This window comes from Sciurus carolinensis, chromosome 1 (assembly GCF_902686445.1).
Source record: "Sciurus carolinensis chromosome 1, mSciCar1.2, whole genome shotgun sequence".
In the NCBI taxonomy this organism is placed as follows: Eukaryota; Metazoa; Chordata; class Mammalia; order Rodentia; family Sciuridae; genus Sciurus; species Sciurus carolinensis.
The window spans coordinates 34,828,555-34,850,206 of record NC_062213.1 but is presented as its reverse complement, the minus strand read 5'-3'; the positions used below and the strand labels follow the sequence as shown (position 1 = coordinate 34,850,206).

At 40.5% G+C, this 21,652-nt stretch overlaps 1 protein-coding gene across 3 annotated transcripts in view; it reads right to left on the bottom strand.

Moving 5' to 3' along the window:
- Positions 1 to 21,652, bottom strand: part of Dpys (dihydropyrimidinase) — a 76,355-nt gene that overhangs the window by 7,181 nt on the left and 47,522 nt on the right. Inside the window, exon 8 of one of the 3 annotated variants that reach the window (XM_047565579.1) lies at positions 5,089 to 5,296. In XM_047565579.1, the coding sequence (XP_047421535.1) occupies positions 5,089 to 5,296 (208 nt within the window). Of the gene's footprint in view, positions 1 to 5,088; positions 5,297 to 16,770; positions 17,136 to 21,652 lie in introns of those variants that run through there. The other 2 variants (XM_047565589.1, XM_047565594.1) reach the window with 2 other exon arrangements.

Genomic DNA, 21,652 nt, shown 5'->3' with positions numbered 1-21,652 from the left:
GGGCTGGTTCCTCTGGTAAGTTTTCCAGCGGAAGGGTAAATAAGCCGTTTGTGCAGTGAAGAGACTGGGGGACCCTACATTGAGGTGGGTGGCTATTCATTTGATAGGGATTATATTTCATGATTAATGAGCTGCAGTGCTAGAGATTGAAGGGACTGGTTTTGAGGTAGACAGACCTGAGTCTGAGTTCCAATATAGCCAAGTGACCTCCATAAGCCTCAAATGCTTAATCTTTATAAGCTAGAACCACCACTATTCCCAGGTAGTTTTGAGAATTAACCTATAGCTGACACCTAACTGGTGATCAACAAATATTTACAGAATGAATGTTGAATGATTAGATAAAGCATGAAAAGAGAGTTACAGGTTGAGTGCCCCATATCCAAAATGCTTGGGACCAGAAGTGTTTCAGAATTTGGAGTTTTGGTGTTCTTTGTTTTTTGTTGCTGTTGTTGTTTGTTTTGTTTTGATTTACTTTGGAATGTTTGCATAAACTTTACTGGTTGAGTACTCCTTGTCTGAAAATCTGAGATCCTTCAATGCATTTGTCAGTGCTCAAAAGTTGTATATTTTGAAGCATTTGTTTTTATATTTTTAGATCAGAGATGCTCAACATGTATTTAGAAAGTGTCCTATAATCCAGTAGTGTACTGGTAAATATTAGCAACCAACTCTATTCTTCCCTTTCTCACCATCCTTAAAATCCTAAGTTATAGCACTTGCCTATTTCTGTGGTGTAAATACTCCCACCATGTCTGATTTCAATCTACCAAAGTGACATCCCTGAATGAGGGCTTGGGCAGAGATGAATTCAAGTGTCTTTTGTGAGCCAAAATGAGCCAGATTCAGCATATGTATTGCCTTTTATTATTATTACCAATCAATCTGAGGAAATTCGGTCTATATGGCAGTTGATGACATATCTTAAATTACTTCTTCTGAGCAACTACCTTGAGGAAGACATTGACAAACTGTTACTTCAGAAATGGAAAATACCCATTTCAAGGACCAACTCAGCCATCCACTCAATTTCATCTTATCTAGAAGGCAAATTACACTTATCATTGCAAAGATACAGCCCAGTTTAAAAGCTTTGGCAGCAGTATTCTGAAACCATATATTACTCTGAGACGCTACTCTTGTTTCTCTGTAAAATGCAGTGTGACCTGTATCTTCCAGAAAAGGACAAAGTTGCTTATTACTGAAAAGGAGAAAAAAGATGACTTAATGGATAACTTAAAGAAGGTTCATCTTTTCAAAATTTGATGAAAATTATAATACTCTAAACACAAAGATTTCAGCAATATAATCCATTTGAATTTTAAAGAGCTATATGCTTTTTGGTAAAGAATCAACAGTACATAATTTTGTTCTTTCAAGAAATATCTTGGAATATCTAAGTTGTTACTTATTCTTTTCTCTTTTCTTTTTCTTCCCTATAATACTGTTCCTTAAGTGACTTTTTATATAATATTGAAATGTTTTATTGTGTTATATTTATAAAATAAAGTTTGATGTCTCATCTTCTGATTTAAAATTCTTCCCTTATGGATTAGCTAAGTTTTAAAATAAATAACAATTCCCCAAAGTTGTTGAATTGAATAGAAATATCTTTGCTTTCCTTTGAAATGCCTCATGACATTCAATAACAGTGAAAGTAGTTAGGTGGAATGATGGTAAGTTTTGTTAAGAAATTACAATCGTGGACAAAAATCAAGTTTACAGATAACCCCATTCTTTGGAATGGCACACGGGGCAATATCTGGGTTAGTATATTTAAAGTTCCTTCTATGACCTTCTGAAGCTATTGCCTTTGTTCCTCTTGTGTTTAGTTTATTAATTTGTCAAATGCCTATGCTGTACCAAGTATCAACATGGAAAGGACAAGATACTGTGTTGAAGGAACTAGCTCCCCAGCCAGGAGACCAGCTGAGTTCTAGAGCTGGCCGTGTGGATGGGGCCTAGAGTCTGTACATTGGGAGTCCAGAATGGGAAGCGATTATTTTGCCGGGGGATGGTAACAGGTAAGCAGGAGAAATCTTATGGGCCATTCCTGCTTGCCTTCAAATTCTTATCCTTCACTCACAAAGAAATGTGAGTATTTTAATTTTATTTATTTATGGGGATTGAAACCAGGGCTTTGTGCATGCTAAGCAAAAACTCTACCTCTGAGCTACACCCCCAGTTCAAGAAATCTGAGTGTTTAAAATGAAAAACAGAGTCCTGATAACCTCATGTGAATTTAAAATCTATAGTTTTTGACAAATCATTTTCTTAAATTTAGTGTAATATTTTTACTCTATTATCATCTTCACTAAACTGGGAGGGGATCTGAAATACCTTCACGTAATTCCCCAACTTCAGTTCACTTTACTGATTTTGGCATTTTTCCCCAACATCTTTTTAAATCATGCATTCCTTCATGGTTTGGGGTTCATGATTACTTCTTCCTCTTTTCTTATCTCTACAGTGATCCTACGGTAGTGTGAAAATATCACAAATCCTGGCTCTAAAGTTTACTTACTTCTTAAACCAGGGGAAGTTATTTAATTTTACTGAGACTCAGTTTTCTGTTCTGTAAAATGAGAATAATAATATTCATCATGTGGATGACCAGATTAAGTAAAATAATGACTATAAATCACCTAATGCAGTTCTTGATAGATAATAAGTTCTCAGAACAATACGTGATAATAATGATAATTATCATTTAGTGCTATTTTAAAAATAACAATGTCCTTAATACCTAAAAGGTTGATATCAGAAGAAAATAATAAGAAACTAAAATTCATAAAATTGATAGTTAATACATAAAATATGAAGTTGACATTAATTCTACCAACCAAACAGAAAGCAATTTGAAAAGAAGAACTGATGAAACCAGTCATTTGTCTCAAGTTGACCATTTAAATATAGTCAATCAGGGAGTTCCTGTTTGTCTAGTGTCCCTGCTGGTGACCAACTAGAACTGACCACTAGGAGCAGCCCTGCCTCAGAACCATTTCAAGTGTATTATCTATCACTTGATTCTATTGATTCTACCTTCTTATGATTTCCAGAATCCACCATTCCTATCCACCATTCCACCAAGTTACTGCTATAGACTCATGAATAAACTAGCTGTCATCCATGGCTACAACTCAGATTGAATTCTTTTTTGAAAGGCTCTTTTGCAAATTCAATACTGAGCAATTTATCTCTCAGTACTTCACTGAACTCAATCTTTATATTTTACAATATAATTGATTGCTTAGCTATGCAATTTTTGGAGTCAAATAACTGGGGTTTATGTCCTGCCCTGTCAAATACTTGCTGTGTGACATGAATGAGTTTCTTAATTTTCTTGAAGTTTCAGTTTTCTAATCTTTAAAATGAGGGAAATAATATCTCTTTCCTTCACAGGGCTTTCACAGTGACAAAGTCCTTAGAAGAATGTCTTGAATCCAATAAGCAGCCATTAAGTGTTAGTACTGCTGTTATTTACCACACAAATGTTCAAGAACACCTGAGATTCTTACAGTTACCACCTACCTGTCACCTGTCACTGTCAACATTTATAAATTAACCCCACAGGAAAATGAACTATAATCTTAAACTTTCTGTTTTGACCAAAATACAGCATATAAAGATTGTGGTATTCCTGTGAATTCAAAGCATTCTAAAGCACTGCTTTACCTTAGGAAGTGTTTTTTAAAATGCAGGAATCTTGTGTAATGCATTCTGAGAATCCACAATTTTTAAAAAATATTGTACAAGACATTAGAGGAGAAATCAAAGAGACTAAAAGATCTAAGTGAAATGAATAAAAAAAAATGGAGAACTTTGGAAAAGAAAATCTACATTTGAAAAATGGAAAGAAGAGAAATTAGCTTTAGAATAAATCCACTGGTCACAAAGTCTATATGGCCAGGCAAGGAACATGAGTGAAGCATCTCAGGGAAAATCAGAAAATTCTCAGGTCCTAGCCATTTAGAGTTGGCCTATGACATATGAGATTAAGGGCACAGAGTTGTCCCCTACCCCCAAAACCAGAAATGGATTTTTTTTATTTGAAATTTTCAAATACATTACTGTATTTAGTATAGCAAAACTTAATAACTTTAAAAACTCTGTATAAACTTAATGAAACGTTTGAAAAGCCAAGATAAATTTAAAAAAGCAAGTATCTCTTATAATGCAGAGTTATTATAAACTTTGGGCCTTTGTTATAGATTAAGAGACAGAACTAGCATTTATTGACCTCCTACTGTATGCCTTAAATGTATGTGACTTATATTTAAAAACATCTTATCTGAGTCTCACAATTTTTAGGGAGGAAATGTTATTTTGATTTTCCAGATAAGGAATCTGAGCCCAAGGATAAAGAAACTTGCTCTTGACCACATAGCTAGGAAATGGGAAGGGAGGATGGAATTCATTTTTATGTCTACCTACCTACTCCACCATTGCTCTGGTGGTCATGAGAGCGTAACTTGCAAATCTTTAAAGGAACAGCAATTTCTCAAGGGGCCGCTGCTCTGCTCTGAGGTCACACCTACTACGGCAGCTTCCAGCCAATGACTGGGTGCCACGTTAACAGTGGGGCAGGAGACTAGACTCAAGGACTGCCAAGGGCCCCTCTCGACCCCTTCTAGACTAGGTTGGTGGTCTAGGGTGCTTCCTCTCGCCTTCTTTTCTTCTTTCCTTACTGGGTCAGACCTGAGTTGCATTCTGGAACACTTTAAGTTGGTCCAGTTCCTGCCCATTCTTCTTTCCCAGGTGTTTCCAGTATAAAACCCCTGAACCTTTATCCATCTGGATGTCTGTTTCTTGGAAGAGCCTGATTAAATTGCCCAAAAGGTCCTGAGCTTGCCTGGAAAAAAAACCCCGACCTCGTATCAGGAAGCCCCGAATCGACACACCAGTCTGCTAAGGAAAATGCATCCATCCAACAATTCTTTGAAAACTGGCCTTCGTCTGTAATCTCTCATGTAAACCCTGACAGCCCGGGACTATGCTAGACCAGTGTGATGCGTCACCACCACCATCACCACAAACACCAGCACCCCAGAGCAGGTGGCAGACCCTGGCCCACTTTGCATGACTCACCTGGTCTCGCTGCTGGATTCGTTGGTAAACATATTCAGCAAACGGTTTGCGTGGAATGAACTTCCCTTCTCCTGCCGTGACGTTGAGCACTCCAGCTTCATACACCACTTTGCCCCTTGAAATGGTCACCAGGGGCACCCCATGGCAAACCATGCCCTCGAAGATGTTGAAGTTAACTGCCTGGTGATGAGTCTTAGCTGAGATTGTCCTGTGTTTGTAAAAACAAAATCAAAAAAGCTCCAGATCAGCCCCAGCTCACTTGATGAACATAAAAAATATGTAAGAAGAATGACCTAGGAGAAAATTTAGCAACTCTATTAAGCCACAGCTTCATCACTGTACCAAGTGACTTTAAGAATAGACTATAGCATTAACATTTCATTACACAGTAATCACATTTTCTGAGAGAAAAACCCAAGAGATCACTTTTTAAGGTGATCCATGAGAATGGGGTGGGTGGTCTTTTACGTTTAGATTTTAAAATTATTTTTCATGTGTTAAAGAATCAAAATCTCTCTCTCTCTCTCTCTCTCTCTCTCTCTCTCTCTCTTCCCCCCCCCCATCCCCCTCTCTTTTGGGTACCAGGGATTGAACCCAGTGGTGCCTAACCACTGAGCCACATCCCTACTTAACCCTTTTTAAAAATATTTTATTTAGAGACAGAGTCTTGCCAAGTTGCTTTAGGACCTCCCTAAGTTGCTGAGGCTAGTTTTGAACTTGTGATCCTCCTGCCTTAGCCTCCTCAGTTGCTGGGATTACAGGCATGCCCAGCTTCATTTTTTAATTATAAAACATTCTAAACAGATGAGTCTGACGAACACAGGACCTGATTGATACCTAGCTGTCTGCAGTTGCAGCTGAGGTTCCTCAACCCCCTCCCCAAGTCCCATTCATGCTCCAGCCTTTCCAGAGGATTCACTACTTGATCGTTATGGAACTGTATTTGGTAGTTACCAAAAACAGGAAAAACATATCCAGATTTTCCCCCTTGTCTGTGGCAGAATTGGAAATTTGAGGATGGCAGGGTCAACTGCACATTAGGATATAATCTCTTAGCATATTCTGTGTCATGTTTGTATATTTATCATCATTCTCAGTATCTTATTTTATTTTTTATACTGACACATAAAATTGTATTATTTATTTGGACAAAGTGATATTTTGAAGTATGTCAACATTGTGGAATTACTAAGTTTGGCTAATTAACAAATGAGTTAACCCCACATAGTTATCATTTTTGTGGTAAGAATGCTTTACGTCCATTGTCTCAGCCTTTTTCAAGAACACAATACATTATAGTCACCATGTTGTAAAACAGAGTTCTTGAACTTATTCTTCCTATCTGAAATCCTATACCTCCCCAACATTCCCAACTGCTCCAGTCCCTAGTCACCACTATTCTACTCTCTATTTCTGTGAGATCATTTTTTTATTCCACATGTAAGATCATGTACTATGTCTTTCTGTGCCTGGCTTATTTCACTTAACACAATATCTTCCAGGTTCCTGGAAATAAGAGGAATGCTTTTTTAAATTGCTGAATAGCATTCCACCACGTATATACCACACTTGTAAAATCCTTTCATCCCTGGTGGACACTCTGGTTGACTCCATATCTTGGCTCTTGTGAATAATGCCACCATACGCAGGGGAGTGCAGATGTCTCTTGGACAAGCTGATTTCATTTCCTTTGGATATAGACCCATGGTGGGATTGCTTTATCTCAGTAACTTAAGAACACTTTTCAATCTTATTGATTACTTCTAAGCTGGGGTATTTGGAAAAGCTGGATGCCTCCTTTCCTTAAATCTTATTAAATGGAAAAGGACAAAAATATCTGGCCAGAGTGACTAGTATGAGCATAATCTGAATTCTGGTAGAATTTCTACAATCCCTCTTCAGAATAGATTAAAGAGAGGTACTCTACAAAAATCCTCGAGGCTGAGACTGAGGCAAAGCAACCCTAAGTGCTTCCAGCCCTAACCAGGAAGGGCTGAGAACCTCTTGCTGACGTGTGCTGGACACTGAAATAGACAGGACAACACTGGCCTGGTCCTTGGTTCCAGACTCCATGTCCAGCTGCTTGCTTGGTTTCCAGTCTTGATGTGCCCAAACTGAACTCTTGATTGGCAGTGACCTCCACAGCCCACTCATTGGAGTGTGCTCCTCCCTTGAGTTTCCCATCTCAGTGAATGACACCGCCAGCTACCTTTTCTTGCCCCTCAAGCCATCATAACATCTGTCATTCCTACATCCCCCAAAATACGTCCTTCCCTCTCTGCTGTGCCTGACAATGCCACGTCACCGCTGCCTCTCCTCGGGTCCCCCTGGCACCTCTTCCTGGCCTCCTAGTTTCCTCTTTTACCCTCTACCTTCTCTGCAGAGCTGCTCCAACAATCTTTTAAAAGTGAAAGTCAGATCATGTCACTTTCCTGCTTGAAACACTCAATAACTCCAATTTGTCCCCTAAGGGCCAAATAACTATAAAAAAAAATGGAAGAAAGTTATACAAAGAATCTGCTCCCACTGAGAAACATCTACCACAGAAAGGGAAAAGAGGTGCTTCCAGTAAATCAAGGAGAGAGCCCATAACATCTTATCTCATCCTTATAACACCTCTTCAAGTGCTGAGTAGCTTCCACCTTTTGTGGGTATGTACACTGAGATTTAGAGGTTAGATAATACCCCAGGAAAATGTAAGCTGAGATTTAGAGGTTAGATAATACCCCAGGAAATTTGACTAGTTTGATGAAATTGGGATTTTCCAAAAATTTTTAAATTAATAATGAAACAACTTTTTGGTGTACAGGTATATGAATGTTGACACATATTTGACACATATATAATAGACTTGTGTTAAATCACATTAGAACACAACACAGTTTCATCAGCGCGCGCACACACACACACACACACACACACACACAAATTCCTATTATCCCTCTAAAGCACATTATCCCCAACCTTTAATTCCCAGCAACCAGCAATCTATTCTCCATCACTGCATATAAATAAAATCACACAGTATGCAACCTTTACAGACTGACTTCTTTCATTCCACGTAAGTTCTTCGAGATTCATCCATACTGCTGACTGTTTCAATGGCATTTTCTTTTGGTTGTTGAGTGGTATCATTGCAGGGACACACAGTTCCTTATTATCATTCACCCACTAAAGGACACTTGGATTATTTCCAGATTTTAACTGGAAATATGAATAGAGCTGTTGTAAACATCAAGGTATGTACTTTCTATACAGACTTGTCTGGTATAAATACCCAGAAGTGAATTTTCTGGGTCATATGTTAAGTGCTGGTTGCAAAAAAGAGCTTCCAAGACTTTTGGAACCAACTTACCCATATAGTGAAAAGTTTAAAAGACCCCAGAGCAGCAGGAAGGAAGCACAAATACAATAAGAATTTAAATACTGAGGAGGAGGAAAGGGTATTATCATTCATATTTAAGTCACCAAAGTAGGGTAATGAAAATGTTCAAAGAGATACTTAGAATGAGTTATGGTGAATTGTGAATTGGTGATAAAAGACACAAACTCAAATAAATCAATAAATTGAGGAAACAATAGAGAGGGGATTCAGACCTTCCAGTTAAAGTGACTTTTGATGACCAGCACAATCTCTCTGCCCTTCTACACTTCATAGCTAACAGCAGCAGGAACTCTTGGGCTTGTACTGTAGAATGCTACATATAGATGTTTGAACTGATGCCTTAGTAAGGCTGCTATACGAAGAAAGTAAAATGAATTAAAAATTCATTATGAGGGAATGTGGCTCAGTTGGTAGCTTGCTTGCCTGGCATACACAAGGCCCTGGGTTCAATCCCAGCACCACCAAAACAAAAGCCTTTAAAAATTCATGCTGAAATGGTTATTTGAAGTATAATAATAGGGTGGGAAACCCTAAGTTGGGAGCTTCTCAAACTAAGAAAAATAATCTAAGAAGAAAAAACCTGATACATAAAGATTGCCATTCCAGTATTGCCTAAAGTATTAAAAAACTGAAGCATAATGATTTTCCAATAGTTACTAAAAGGAATATTAGGCATTTGTGAAAAACTTGTTTTAAGAATACTTTTATAGAAGCAAAAATGCCTGATAACTTCCTATTAGTATATAGCAAAAACAGGCCCCAGTGAACATGCATACCACATGTGTAAGGAAAATACATACTCACCTGGACAAATACAAAAGGAAATATACAAAGTCTTTTGGGAATGGAAAAAATGAATATGGAGGAATCAAAGTATCTTTAGAGTTTTTGTTATACTGTTTCTGTGATTTAAGTTATGATATTAAGATGAAGTTGATGCAGCAAAATATCCAATTCGATTTCTCTGCCTCATGCCAAATAAAGGTCATTACTTTGACTATCTTAGCCTTGGGGTTAGGAAGAGAAAGAGGACAATTAGACAACATCTAAGAGATCTTTATACTAAGGCATTATGTAAATGAAGTCAAATTAACACCAAATGTAAATTCTAGGCATTATCAACAGGAGCAAAAATTGTGCCTCCACTTTCACAGTGGAAGGTGTCTGACAGGGTGTCATTCTTCACCCAACTTTTCCTTCCAGCCGAAGCTGTAATTCTCCAGTTCTGAGGCACCTTCACACTTCTCAATCTTTGCACATGCGGTTCTTTACCCTGAATGCCCTCCTCACTTCTGCCCCTCTCCTTCCCTAAAACTCTGCTCAAGAGCCTATGTCCTCACATGTGCCAAGGTATTTGTCACCATTACTATGATTGTTAATATCATTGCCCCACAGCATGTACCTTGTCACCTAAATTACACGTGCTCGTTGTTTCCTGAGTTCTCACTTGCCTTCCACTCATGCATGTTTTTCCCTTTTGCCTCAATCAGAACTTACTGTGAAAATCACTGATACTTAATGGGATTATGGTTTCATTCCTGAGGATCAGTAAACAGCTTTTAAAATTGTATGCAAAATTGTATTGTTGGTACAGAGGTCTTCTAGAGAAGATCTTCAGATTCTCTGGTAAGTCCATGACCCAAAAAAGATTCAGGAGGAGGATCCGTTTTAATTATGTTTCATCGTATAAATGAATCTCGGGTGTGTAGTGTGAAAACCGTCAAAATCAAAGTGAAGTAGTTTGTGTCAGCCCTAACAAAAAAATAAAGCCATGAGGGTATGAAGAAAAAAAAAAAAAACCAAAACTTGGGTCCTCATCACAAAGCAGTGACAAGGGTTATAGGTGATGGACATACCAGTTACCCTGCTATATCAGTACACAGTGTGTACACACACCAATATATCACACTGTACCCTGTGAATATGTATAATGATTATGAATGAATAAAATTTAAAAAAAAATCTGGTCCCCAGATTCCAACCCAGATGAACGAAGGTGAAACTGAACACTTCTTCCTTTGTAGTTTAGCATTATCCAAGTGTGTGTGTGTGTGTGTGTGTGTGTGTGTGTGTGTGTGTGTGTTTTGGTACTAGGAATGGAACCCAGGACCTCACGACCACCATACAAGTGCTCACCAATGAGCTCCCCCACCTCCAGTCCAAGTGTATTATAATGATCTCTTGAACAGGCTGTTTTTTCTTATCTGGTGTACACTTTAAAGATAAACACCAGCACATAGTAGGTGCTTTATAAATATGAAGTGATCAAATAAAAGGATCACATAATTGTCCTCCTGTTTAGTCAGGTTGATTTCATTTCCTGCCTCCATTGTCCTCTGGGACACGTCTGTATTTTGGAAAAAAACCTGAATTAAATGGGAAGTTAGTATTCAGTATAGAAGTTCTACTGGGAACCTAACATTTCTGAGGCTGTACAAGTTAAGTAGTAATACATAAATAAAATTTTATGATTATTCTTAGTTGCATTTTATCAATTTATACAAAACACTTGCTCATCAATAATTAGCAACAGTTGGAAATATCAATAAATACCATAATAATTTTACAGTTAGATTTTATTCCCCCATTTACCCAGTGATAATGCTGACTGGAACTGTTTAAGAACTTGCCCAAGTTCAATAGCCAATGTACCTCTGAGAAGTAGGATCTACTTTGAACTTTTTAAGAATACTGTTACATATGTAATCCTGCTGTAAGAAGGTTTTAAAAAGCACCTCGTGGTACATTCAATATTTAATTGGTAGGTGGTTTTCAACATAACATATGATGGATATCATCATATGATTCATAAAATTATTGCAAAGCATTATTTAAAATCTATTCATTCATAATGTGATATGGGAGATGTGATCCATTAATGGAAAGAACGCAAGTTCGGAAGTCACACATCTTTGTAAGGCCATCTGTCATTACTCTGATCACACTTCCTCTGGAGAACTGTCCCCAAGGCAGAAGCCAGGAACATGCCTTCACAGACTCCCAGGCACAAAACCAGAGCTCCTTCCAAATGGTGCCCATTTTTGCCATGATTGCTGGCTCAAGAATCAGGTGCCACAGAAATCCATGTTGGTGGGGGTGAGAGGGATAACTCCCATGTTGAGGGACAGTTGTGACAAGGCTCAAGACGTAGATCTAGTCCCTGAGCAATGAGGCCATTGCTGGGAGTGTGTCCAGTGGCCGCAGCCGTGTTCTCTGCTGCCCTTTGCATGCCTGGGGCATTGTTCCTGATTGCATAACCTCTCAGCCAGGTCCTCCAGCCTTCCTGGAGACTCTGTGAGCCACTCAGTATCTTTTGATACATTTCCTTTTTGTTTAACCATCTAGAATCGATTTCTCCCTACTGCAGCTAAGACTCCTGCCTGATACATCTTTTTCCCTAGATTTTCACAAAAATCTGTTTTCATGGTCATCTCAAAAGTATCAGTCTGAGGCCTTTCTCGAATGTGAAGTCTGAGCCTGACTGCCCTGCAGGCACCATCCCTGGAAGAGTCTGCACGAGGTGAGTGTTGCCCAGGCCTCTCGATTCCCGTCTACAGCACGTGATAACAGACCTATGATTTTCCAAACTCCCTGTATCTTTATTTCCCTCCAAAGAAACATCCCCAAGGTTTTTGCAAATTCTCCAGAAGGCTCTCTCTGATGAAATCCAGGTTCAGGTGTATATAACCTCCTCTGCAGAGCTGGTGGGCCCCATGTCATGTGATGAGTGGACTGTGCTTTGAATTCAGGAAACCACCTTGGATGAAGACAAGCACACACATGGGAGATTCAGCTGAAGAGGTAACTCATCTCTGCCACAAGGTTCAGTAGCACGGGGATAACTGGAGCAGCTGTCATGTGTGCAGCACATTTGAGCTCTTAAGTGGGCCACACAATCCTCCAGTCCTAAGGCATGCAGGGTAGCAGGCACTGTTCCCTTGGCACCTATTCTCCCTTCTAGTCTTAGCACCACAATTTCCTTTTAAGAAACTTTTTTCTCCCTTTGGACATAATCTGACAGGAGGACTCAGTGTCCTCTTGTTCCCTAACCAAGAGAGAGGCAGCTGTGTGCTCATCCCAGGAATTAGAATCTTCAACAGAATGACAGAGAGAACTGAAAGTAATTGGAGGGTACAATCCTGGATGCAGAGCAGGCTTCCCTCTCCCCTGGGCTCCAGTCTTCCAAAGCAGAGCAGCAATCTCCTTTGGTCTCTGAGTCTTCCCAAGGAGTATTTTTTTTTCTTTCTTTTCTTTTTTCTTTCTTTCCTTTTTTTTTTTTTTTTTTTTGTCTAGGTGAATACAAGTTAGTTACTGTGGTTTGCAGTGAAAACTTGGACTCATAGAGACTTTGTCCTTTGGAAAATAACTCCCTTAATGAAGAGCCCATGTATGCCCATGTTTATTGTGGCACAAGTCACAAGTTCTAACATAGGGAGCCATCCCAGGTGCCCATCAATGGATGAATGGATAAAGAAAATGTTACACACACCCAATGTGTGTTACAGCCATAAAGAAGAAAGAAATGTTATTATTTGAAGCAAAATGGATGGTGGAACTAGAAGACATTGTGTAGAGTGAGACATGTGAAACCCAGAAAGACAAGTTTAGTTTCTCATATGTGGAAGCTAAAATCTGTTGACCTGAGGATATAATAGTGATTACTAGAGATTGGGAGAGGGTGAGGCCGGTTAGGAAAAGGGCGGTTGGATTTAATCAGTGCCCTCTCTATACATGTGTGCAAACATCGCACTGAACCCCATTAACATATACCATTAATATGTGTTAATTAAAAGAAAAAGAGCCCATGAATGTCTCTGAGGCAGGGTCCAAAAAGCCTGTGATTCTAAAAGAAGCAAGAGTATCTTCTCAACAAATCTGCCAGCAAGATAGATGCAAATGGGGAATGATGCTCCAATTTCATTTGTAAGCAAACATGAAGAACTGCAAGATTCATTATCAAATATTTTTCAGTTCTAACAATATGCAAATTAGTTGAGGAGGGAGTATTTGTGAGAAATATCTTCTCTCTCATCACTGACTGGATAGTTAGGATGCTGACTTGCCCTGGCGGTGACAGGAAGAACACAGGGTGATAAGAGCCATTCTATACAATAGATGAAGCTGGGGTCCCTGGGCCATCCACTCCCCATTAGCAGATTCACAGGAAGGAGTGTCCTTCATGGTCACTCTGCCCCAGGGAAAAGCTGCTCTTTGTCAGGCTCACTGTGAGCCTGTATCAGGCGCGTCACAGGCACGTCTCACTGCAGAGGGGTGTCACGGTTGTCTTACTGAGTCCCAATTATAGTATACACATCTCCAAGGCTGACGCTGACAGGGAAGCAGAGCCCCCAAAGATAACATTAAGCTCTTTTCCAACTTAGTCAAAGCTTTGATACTACTCATGTCAGAACTGCAGAAAAACATTCTGTCCCTTTGCAAATAGCTTTCTACCAAAGAGCTGTGTGTACTTATAGAAGAGAAAATCACTGAAGCTGAGCCAGGAGACGACAACACTGCCCATGTACATTCAGAGAGAGCACTGTGAAGAGGAGGAGAATTTCTTAAGCACTGTGGGTCTTCATGACCCCAGAGAAATGACTTGTCTAGGTATTTGTTGTATTTTTCCAACTAAGTCATTTTGTCCCAGTTGCCATGAGAACAACAACAAAAAAATTAATAGAATCATCTCAGGGCTATTAGTAGTACCTTTACTTATCTCGTTTCTCTACATTATGCTATGGGATACCTGCGCATTCAACATGAAAGCAACAGTTCATTGTTAAATCTCAACATTCTATAAGGCAGGCATGATTATTATTCCCAGGTGATCAAGGAGGATAACAAGGCACAAAAAGATTAACAACTTAACTATGGTATATAGCCTAAGTTCATGTAGCTGAGGTATGCATATGAGTTATGATATCCACCTGAGCCTTTTACTTCCATACTACCACTAGACAATAGTGCCCTTTGAAAGCTTTATGGCGGGCCACCTGGACAGCATTTAGTTAACGAAAATATTCTTCATACCCAGAAAACAAACAGGAAGCAACTTAATTTCATATTTCCTGGTGTTTCTTGGTTGGTTTTCTGTTTTGCAGCAAAGCATTGAAGATGCTATTAAAAATTCCTTAAACTGAAATTGACCAGTCATTCTCAATATGATCTCACTAGGAGATATTTTTTTCTGATGTGTGTTCCAACTGTCTATTTCAAACTACCTCTTCCGTCGATTTCTTGGACGTGACAAGTTATATAAATGGGGCGCACAGCAGCCACATCTCTGGAAATGCTAACTGGTGCTACTTCAAGTACACTGTCATTATTAAGCAGAGTTGCTGCTCACTGCACCCATCAATCTTCCTCCCTCTATTCAGACTTCTATACTCGCCTCCTACGGAAGAGAAAATGGGAATTGCTTCAGCCACATTATTAAATCTAAATTGAACAATAACTTGGAACTCTATTGGTGCTCAATGGATGACAAAACATTTAATGCAGGTTCATAAAAATCCTGCCCAAACATTGACTTAAAGAAATAAACTGATCATGTAACCCTGCTATTTTGTCCTTGGAGCTGTGTGATGTAGGTCATGGATGTTGGTGTAGGGCATGGTTAGATAAACTGGATTTAGACACCAGGAAGGTGACCTTGGGGTAGGCACCATATCCTTCACCCATGTGCCTCAGGAAGAACTGACAAATAGAAGGCATTTTTTATACATATTTATTCATCAGAAAATAGCTTATTAGCAAATTTCTGGACTATTACTGAACATAAATATTGCATGTTCTATATACTCGTTTTCAGAAAGTAGGGAACTAAAAATAATTTAGTGTCTTGAAGGAGCAGGAATTGAATGTGAATCAGCTAAGCTAGGATGTTCCAGGAGGTATGTCCTGTGAATACTAAACAGGTAGGTGATCATAGGTAAGGGATGAGTATTGACTTTGGAAGGCTAAGCTATGGGCCTGCACATGGGTAAGAGTTAGAGATGGCTTCCCAGGGTGGTGAGTGGAATTGTCACCTTCCTGGGGTGCTGTTTTGTCTTTGGCAAGATGATGTTGCTTGACAGATGCTATGGACACCAGTCAAGCAGAAAAAAATGTTGATTTTCCATATAGGAATATGTTGGGTAAAATTCACCCAATGCTCTCCACTGAAAATACTGAATGTTCCAGATGCATTATTATGTTCAGTTCTAATTCCATATCTTAGGAAGAAAAAGGAGCAACTGGAATTTGAAGAGGGAAGAGAGTCAGTTCTCAACTAAAGCGATGGGAAAGAGAAGGTGGATGCAGAAAGGTCTGAGGGTTTCTAAACTTTACTCTTTTTAAAATTTTTTTGAAAGGAAGAAGATGACCTATTTTCCTTGCATCCCTACTGAAATAAAGAGAGTTGGAAGCATAATCGCTGGCAGACGAGATGTAGTCTGACACTGGAAAATAACTTCTTTTTTTTTTTTTTTTTAATATATATTTATTTTTTTTTAATTGTATACAAATGGGATACATGTTGTTTCTCTATTTGTACATAGAGTCAAGGCATACCATTTGTGTAATCATACGTTTACATAGGGCAATGATGTTTATTTTTTTTTCCCTTCCCTCCCACCCCTCCCACCCCTCTTTTCCCTCTATACAGTCCTTCTTTCCTTCATTCTTACCGCTCTCCTTATCCCTAACCCTACACCTAACCCTAAACCTAATGCTAACCCCTCCCACCCCCCATTATATGTCCTCATCCGCTTATCAGCGAGATCATTCATCCTTTAGTTTTTTGAGATTGGCTTATCTTACTTAGCATGATATTCTCCAATTTCGTCCATTTGCCTACAAAAGCCATAATTTTATCATTCTTCATTGCGGAGTAATATTCCATTGTATAAATGTGCCACAGTTTCTTTATCCATTCATCAACTGAAGGGCATCTAGGTTGGTTCCACAATCTGGCTATGGTGAATTGAGCAGCAATGAACATTGATGTGGCTGTATCTCTGTAGTATGCTGATTTTAAGTCCTTTGGGTATAGGCCAAGGAGTGGGATAGCTGGGTCAAATGGTGGTTCCATTCCAAGCTTTCTGAGGAATCTCCACACTGCTTTCCAGAGTGGCTGCACTAATTTGCAACCCCACCAGCAATGTATGAGTGTTCCTTTTTCACCACATCCTCGCCAACACCTATTGTTGCTTGGATTCTTGATAATCGCCATTCTAATTGGGGTGAGGTGAAATCTGAGGGTAGTTTTGATTTGCATTTCCCTTATTACTAGGGATGTTGAACATTTCTTCATATATCTTCATATATCTGTTGATTGCTTGTACATCTTCTTCTGTGAAGTGTCTGTTCATTTCCTTAGCCCATTTGTTGATTGGAATATTTGTATTCTTCGTGTAGAGTTTTTACTTCTTGACAATCAGGGAGTGTGGTATGATAGTGAAAGAGAAGGAAAGTGTGTGGCCGGCCTGACAACCATGGAATCCAGAGAGCTGAAGGGCTGTTTGACATCCAGAGATGGGCTGCTGCCCCCTTCAAGAGTCAGAGAGAACTTCTCCCGCTGGGATCCTGAGAATTGAGACAAGCCACCAGCATTCCTGAGAAGGCGGCAAGGCAGATGGAATCCTCTAGTTCCAAGTCACCAGTGAAGGGACACTCAGAAACTCTAAGGTCACCAAAAGCATTTTCTTGTAATAACTGTAAAAATATTTGTGAACTCTCTGCTCTGTGCTAGGCATTTAAAGCATTATCTTATTTAATTTTCCCAGTATGTACATATCAATATTATTATTATTTTCTCTATTTGCAGGGGGGACTGGGGATTAAACTCAGGGGCACTCGACCACTGAGCCACATCCCCAGTACTATTTTGTATTTTATTTAGAGACAGGGTCTCACTGAGTTGCTCAGTGCCTTGCTTTTGCTAAGGCTGGCTTTGAACTCACCATCCTCCTACCTCAACCTCCTGAGCCACTGGAATTACAGGCATGCACCACCGCACCTGGCTATCCCTATTTTATGAATGAGAAAACTAAGGAAGAGGTTAAATTGTGTAGGACATAACTAGCACATGACAAGGCTAGACCTTGAACTCAGGTCTGTGATGATGAAAAGAGCTGTTTTAACCTCAGTGCAGGGTCTGCAAGCTTGCTTGTTTGGAAGTGGCCTGAGACAATCAATCATCCCTGCATCCTCCACCTGCCACACCTTACCTGCCTACAGTTACCACCCAGTTAATCCATTTGAGTGGATTATTTCACCTCTGAACTTTCTTGCATTAATATCTAAATCTTAACAGGGAAGGACACTATGCAAAGTGCACTGTACCAGCACTGTGGTTGTATATTTCTGCTATGGCTAGGAGTCTCGCCTAATGCTGACTGCTAAAAAGTCATCCATCAAGTTGGACATGGTGATACATGCCCATAATTCCAGTTACTTGGGAGGCTGAGGCAGGAGGATCACAAGTTCAATGCCAGCCTCAGCAACTTAGTAAGACTCTGTCTCAAAATAAAAATTTTAAACAACTGGGATGTAGCTCAGTGATAAAGTGCCCCTGGGTTCAATACCCAGTGCTGGGGAAAAAATAAAGCTACTTGTTTTAAATTGATAGAGCCACTTATGATCTAAGCATCTAAATGGAATTTTTTTAGAATCTTCTAAACTTGAAAACTGTGCTATGGAAAAACACAGACCAAGTCTTCCTCATTGTGTTGGTGTGAACTGGATCTCAGGATGTCCATCAGAGGAGGTGACCTTGGAGGTTTAATGAGAGGAATCTGCAACCTTCAAATCTCTAAACTAGGGGTTGGCACTAAAGCCCTTGGTCCACAGGCCAAATCCAGCCCACAGTCTGATTTTGTAAATAAAGTTTTATAGGCACACAGTCACACTCATTCACTTACATATTGACTATGGCTGCCTTTGCACTGGAATGTCAGCCTTGAGTAGCAGCAATAGGCATCCACCTTTACAAAAAGAGTTTGCTTTTCTCCTGCTCCAAAAACGAAACAGAACAAAACAACATCACAAGGCTCTTGAGGGAGTAACTGTAAGACCTAAAACTTGACAAGCAAGAAAGACACACACACACACACACACACACACACACACACACAAATCAGTAGGTAAGGACAGAAAGGGAGAGAGAAAAGGGCAGGGATAAAGAAAAGCAAGTAAATAATTAAAAGAGCAGAAAGGAAGGCAAAAATACAATGGACCAAAAAGTTAAAGGGGCATGTTTTAGTCAGCTATTTTTGCTGCTGGGAACAAAAGACCTGATAAGCACAGTTTGAGAAGAGGAAAAGTGCATTTGGTGCTCATGGTTTCGGAGATCTCAGTTCACAGATGACTGACTCCATTGCTCTGCCTAAAGTGAGGCAGAACATCACAGTGGAAAGAGGAAAGCATCTCAGGTCAAGTCAATCAGGAAACAGAGATCTCTGCTCAATAAGGACAAAATATAAGACAAAGGCACACCACCCCCAGTGACCCACCTCCTCCAGCCACACCTTACCTGCCTACAGTTACCACCCAGTTCATCCATTCGAGTGGATTATTTCACCTTTGAACTTTCTTGCATTAATATCTAAATCCTAACAGGGAAGGACACTGGTGGCAGTCCCAACAAATTCAAGGCAAGGAATGGGCATTAGCTGTATTCTGAGTACTCTCATGTATGTTGCCTCATTTAATCTCTCAACAACACATATTGCTATTTCCATTTAACCAATGAGGAAATAAAGGCTTGTAGAGGTTGAGCAACTTGCTGGGAGTCACCTGGTGTGTAAGTGACAGGGCCAGAAATCAAATACAAGTAGGCTGGCCCCTCTGCTCCCCTGCCACTGCCCCCCTGCTCAGGGATGAAAGTGCTGTGTTTTCACTCATGGCAGAGATCACCAGAGCACTTGGGATTTTTACAGTAATTATCTGCTTTCCACACAGGTGAGAACCCAGTGACAGCTAATCATCTCCCACAGCCGTGGCATACTCTAGCATTTCATCGACCCTCCTAAAATAGAGCATTCTGGAGGCTCTGCCAGAGATAGAAGCACAGCCTCAGAGTCCCAGTTAGAAATAAAGTTGTATGGCTTGAGCTTGGCCCAACCCAAAAGATACCTGCTTCTTGGGAGCATGATGAGCTGTCAGCTCACAGGACGCTGGGGCCAATGTGGTCACTGTAATCACCCCAAACAGGCACAAGGTTCAGAGTCCCAGGCTGTGAGGCTGAAAAGGTGCAGAAATGCAAACTGTGAACCTGACTCAGCTTCTTCACCAAGCATGCCTCAGGGCAAACTCCCACAGCTGAGGCAGGAAGGGAGAGCCACCCAGGAGGGCCTGACAGGCTGTCTGCTATTGCCAGTCACCCAGAGAGCCACTAACTTGAGCAGACAGAGGGAATAACAGCCAAGTTTGGGGGATGCTCAAAATGCAGAACCCTGTTGCAAAAAAATTTCCTTTATCTCAACTCTCTGATTCCACCTTTAATCTGGGTATTATAATCATTCCCATTTCACAAACAAGGACATTAAAGTGAACCAACACTGAACAGCTCAACTGAGGCTGCAGTGTAGTAGAGGGAGGGCTGGATTCAAACCCAGGTGGACTGGATCCAGAGACTAAGCCTTAACCCCTGTGCTACAGCTGCCCCTCTGCTCCTGCCCTGTGGGGAGGCCGTGAACTCTGCAGACCTGCTGTAAATCCTGGCTCTGTCCTTTCTAGCTGTGAGAACTGGGGTAAATGACTTAACTCTGAACCTCAGTGCATTCATCCTTAAAACACATACCCAAATTGATGATGGCACCAAGACCTCAGTTGGGGGAGGGTGGAAGTGAAGCAGCACTCGGTAGTGCACACAGTATCGACTGACACACCTCATGGTGTAAGGAGGGGTCCGGCCCTGCTACACTCACACTCCTCTGCATTCTCTTGGGCCAGGTGAGTATTCGACCTCATGGCCAAGAGCAGACACCCATACCACACTGCCAAGGGCACAGGAATAAGAACCTGCACAGGTCTCCACCTGCCTCTGGGGACTCCAGCTCATGCTTGCAGCTCATGTCTCCCCATCTTCCCTCTGGGATACCTGCCTTCTGGACCTCAAACTCCAGCATCGGATGCAAAGGCAGCACCTGGTGGTAACTCCAACCCTCACCGCTATGGAAGGTCAAGTCATACATGGATATGTGTATGTCTATGTCTGTTATAGTTTGAATGTGAGGTGTGCCCCAGAAGCTCATGTGTGAGACAATGCAAGAAGGTTTAGGGGAGACATGATTGTGTTATGAGAGCCTTAATCCAATCAGTGAATCAGTCCTGTAATGGGATTAACTCAGTGGGAACTGAAGGCAGGTGGGGTGTGGCTGGAAGAGGTTGGTCATTGGGGGTGGGGCCGGGGTAGGTCTTTGGGGTAAATATTCAGTGAGCTGAGCTTAGATTCTCTCTCTTCCTCTACTTCTGATCATCATGTGAGCTGCTTCCCTCTGCCACACTCTTCCATCATTATCTTCTGCCTTACCTCAAGCCACAAGGAATGGAGTCAGCGGTCTATGGAGTGAGACCTCTGAAACTTTGAGCCCTCATATAAACTTTTCCTCCTCTAAAATTGTTCTGGTCAGTTCTTTTAGTCATGGCAGTAAGAAAGCTGACCAAAGCAATGTCTATGTCTGCATATGTTTATACACACACACACACACACACACACACACACACACACACAGAAGCACACAAGAATTTCTACTTCTCTAAACTGAACCCTGACTAACATATCTTGGGTGTCTGCAGAATCCACTCTCCCTCCCTCACCTTCCCTCCTTCCTTTCTTTTGAGACAGGGTCTCCCTATGTTGCCCAGTCTGGCCTGGGACTTCTGGGTTCAAGATGCTCTGACCTCAGCCTCCCAGGCAGCTGGGCTTACAGGTGTGTACCACCACACTTGACTCAGGATCTTCCTTTCTTTGTCTTTTAGGATCCAAAAGCATTTGCTCTTGACATCTTCATTTGCTTTTCTTACATTTACTAACAGCATCTCAGCAGTTGGAAGCCATGGCCAAGGTCACCTTTGATAAATATGATGATGATAAATAAAAATATTCAGCTGCAGCTTCCCCTCACTGCATATTTATGCATTAATCCCTGTGCTAGATGCTCTTCATACATTATTTTATTTAAATCCTAATTACAA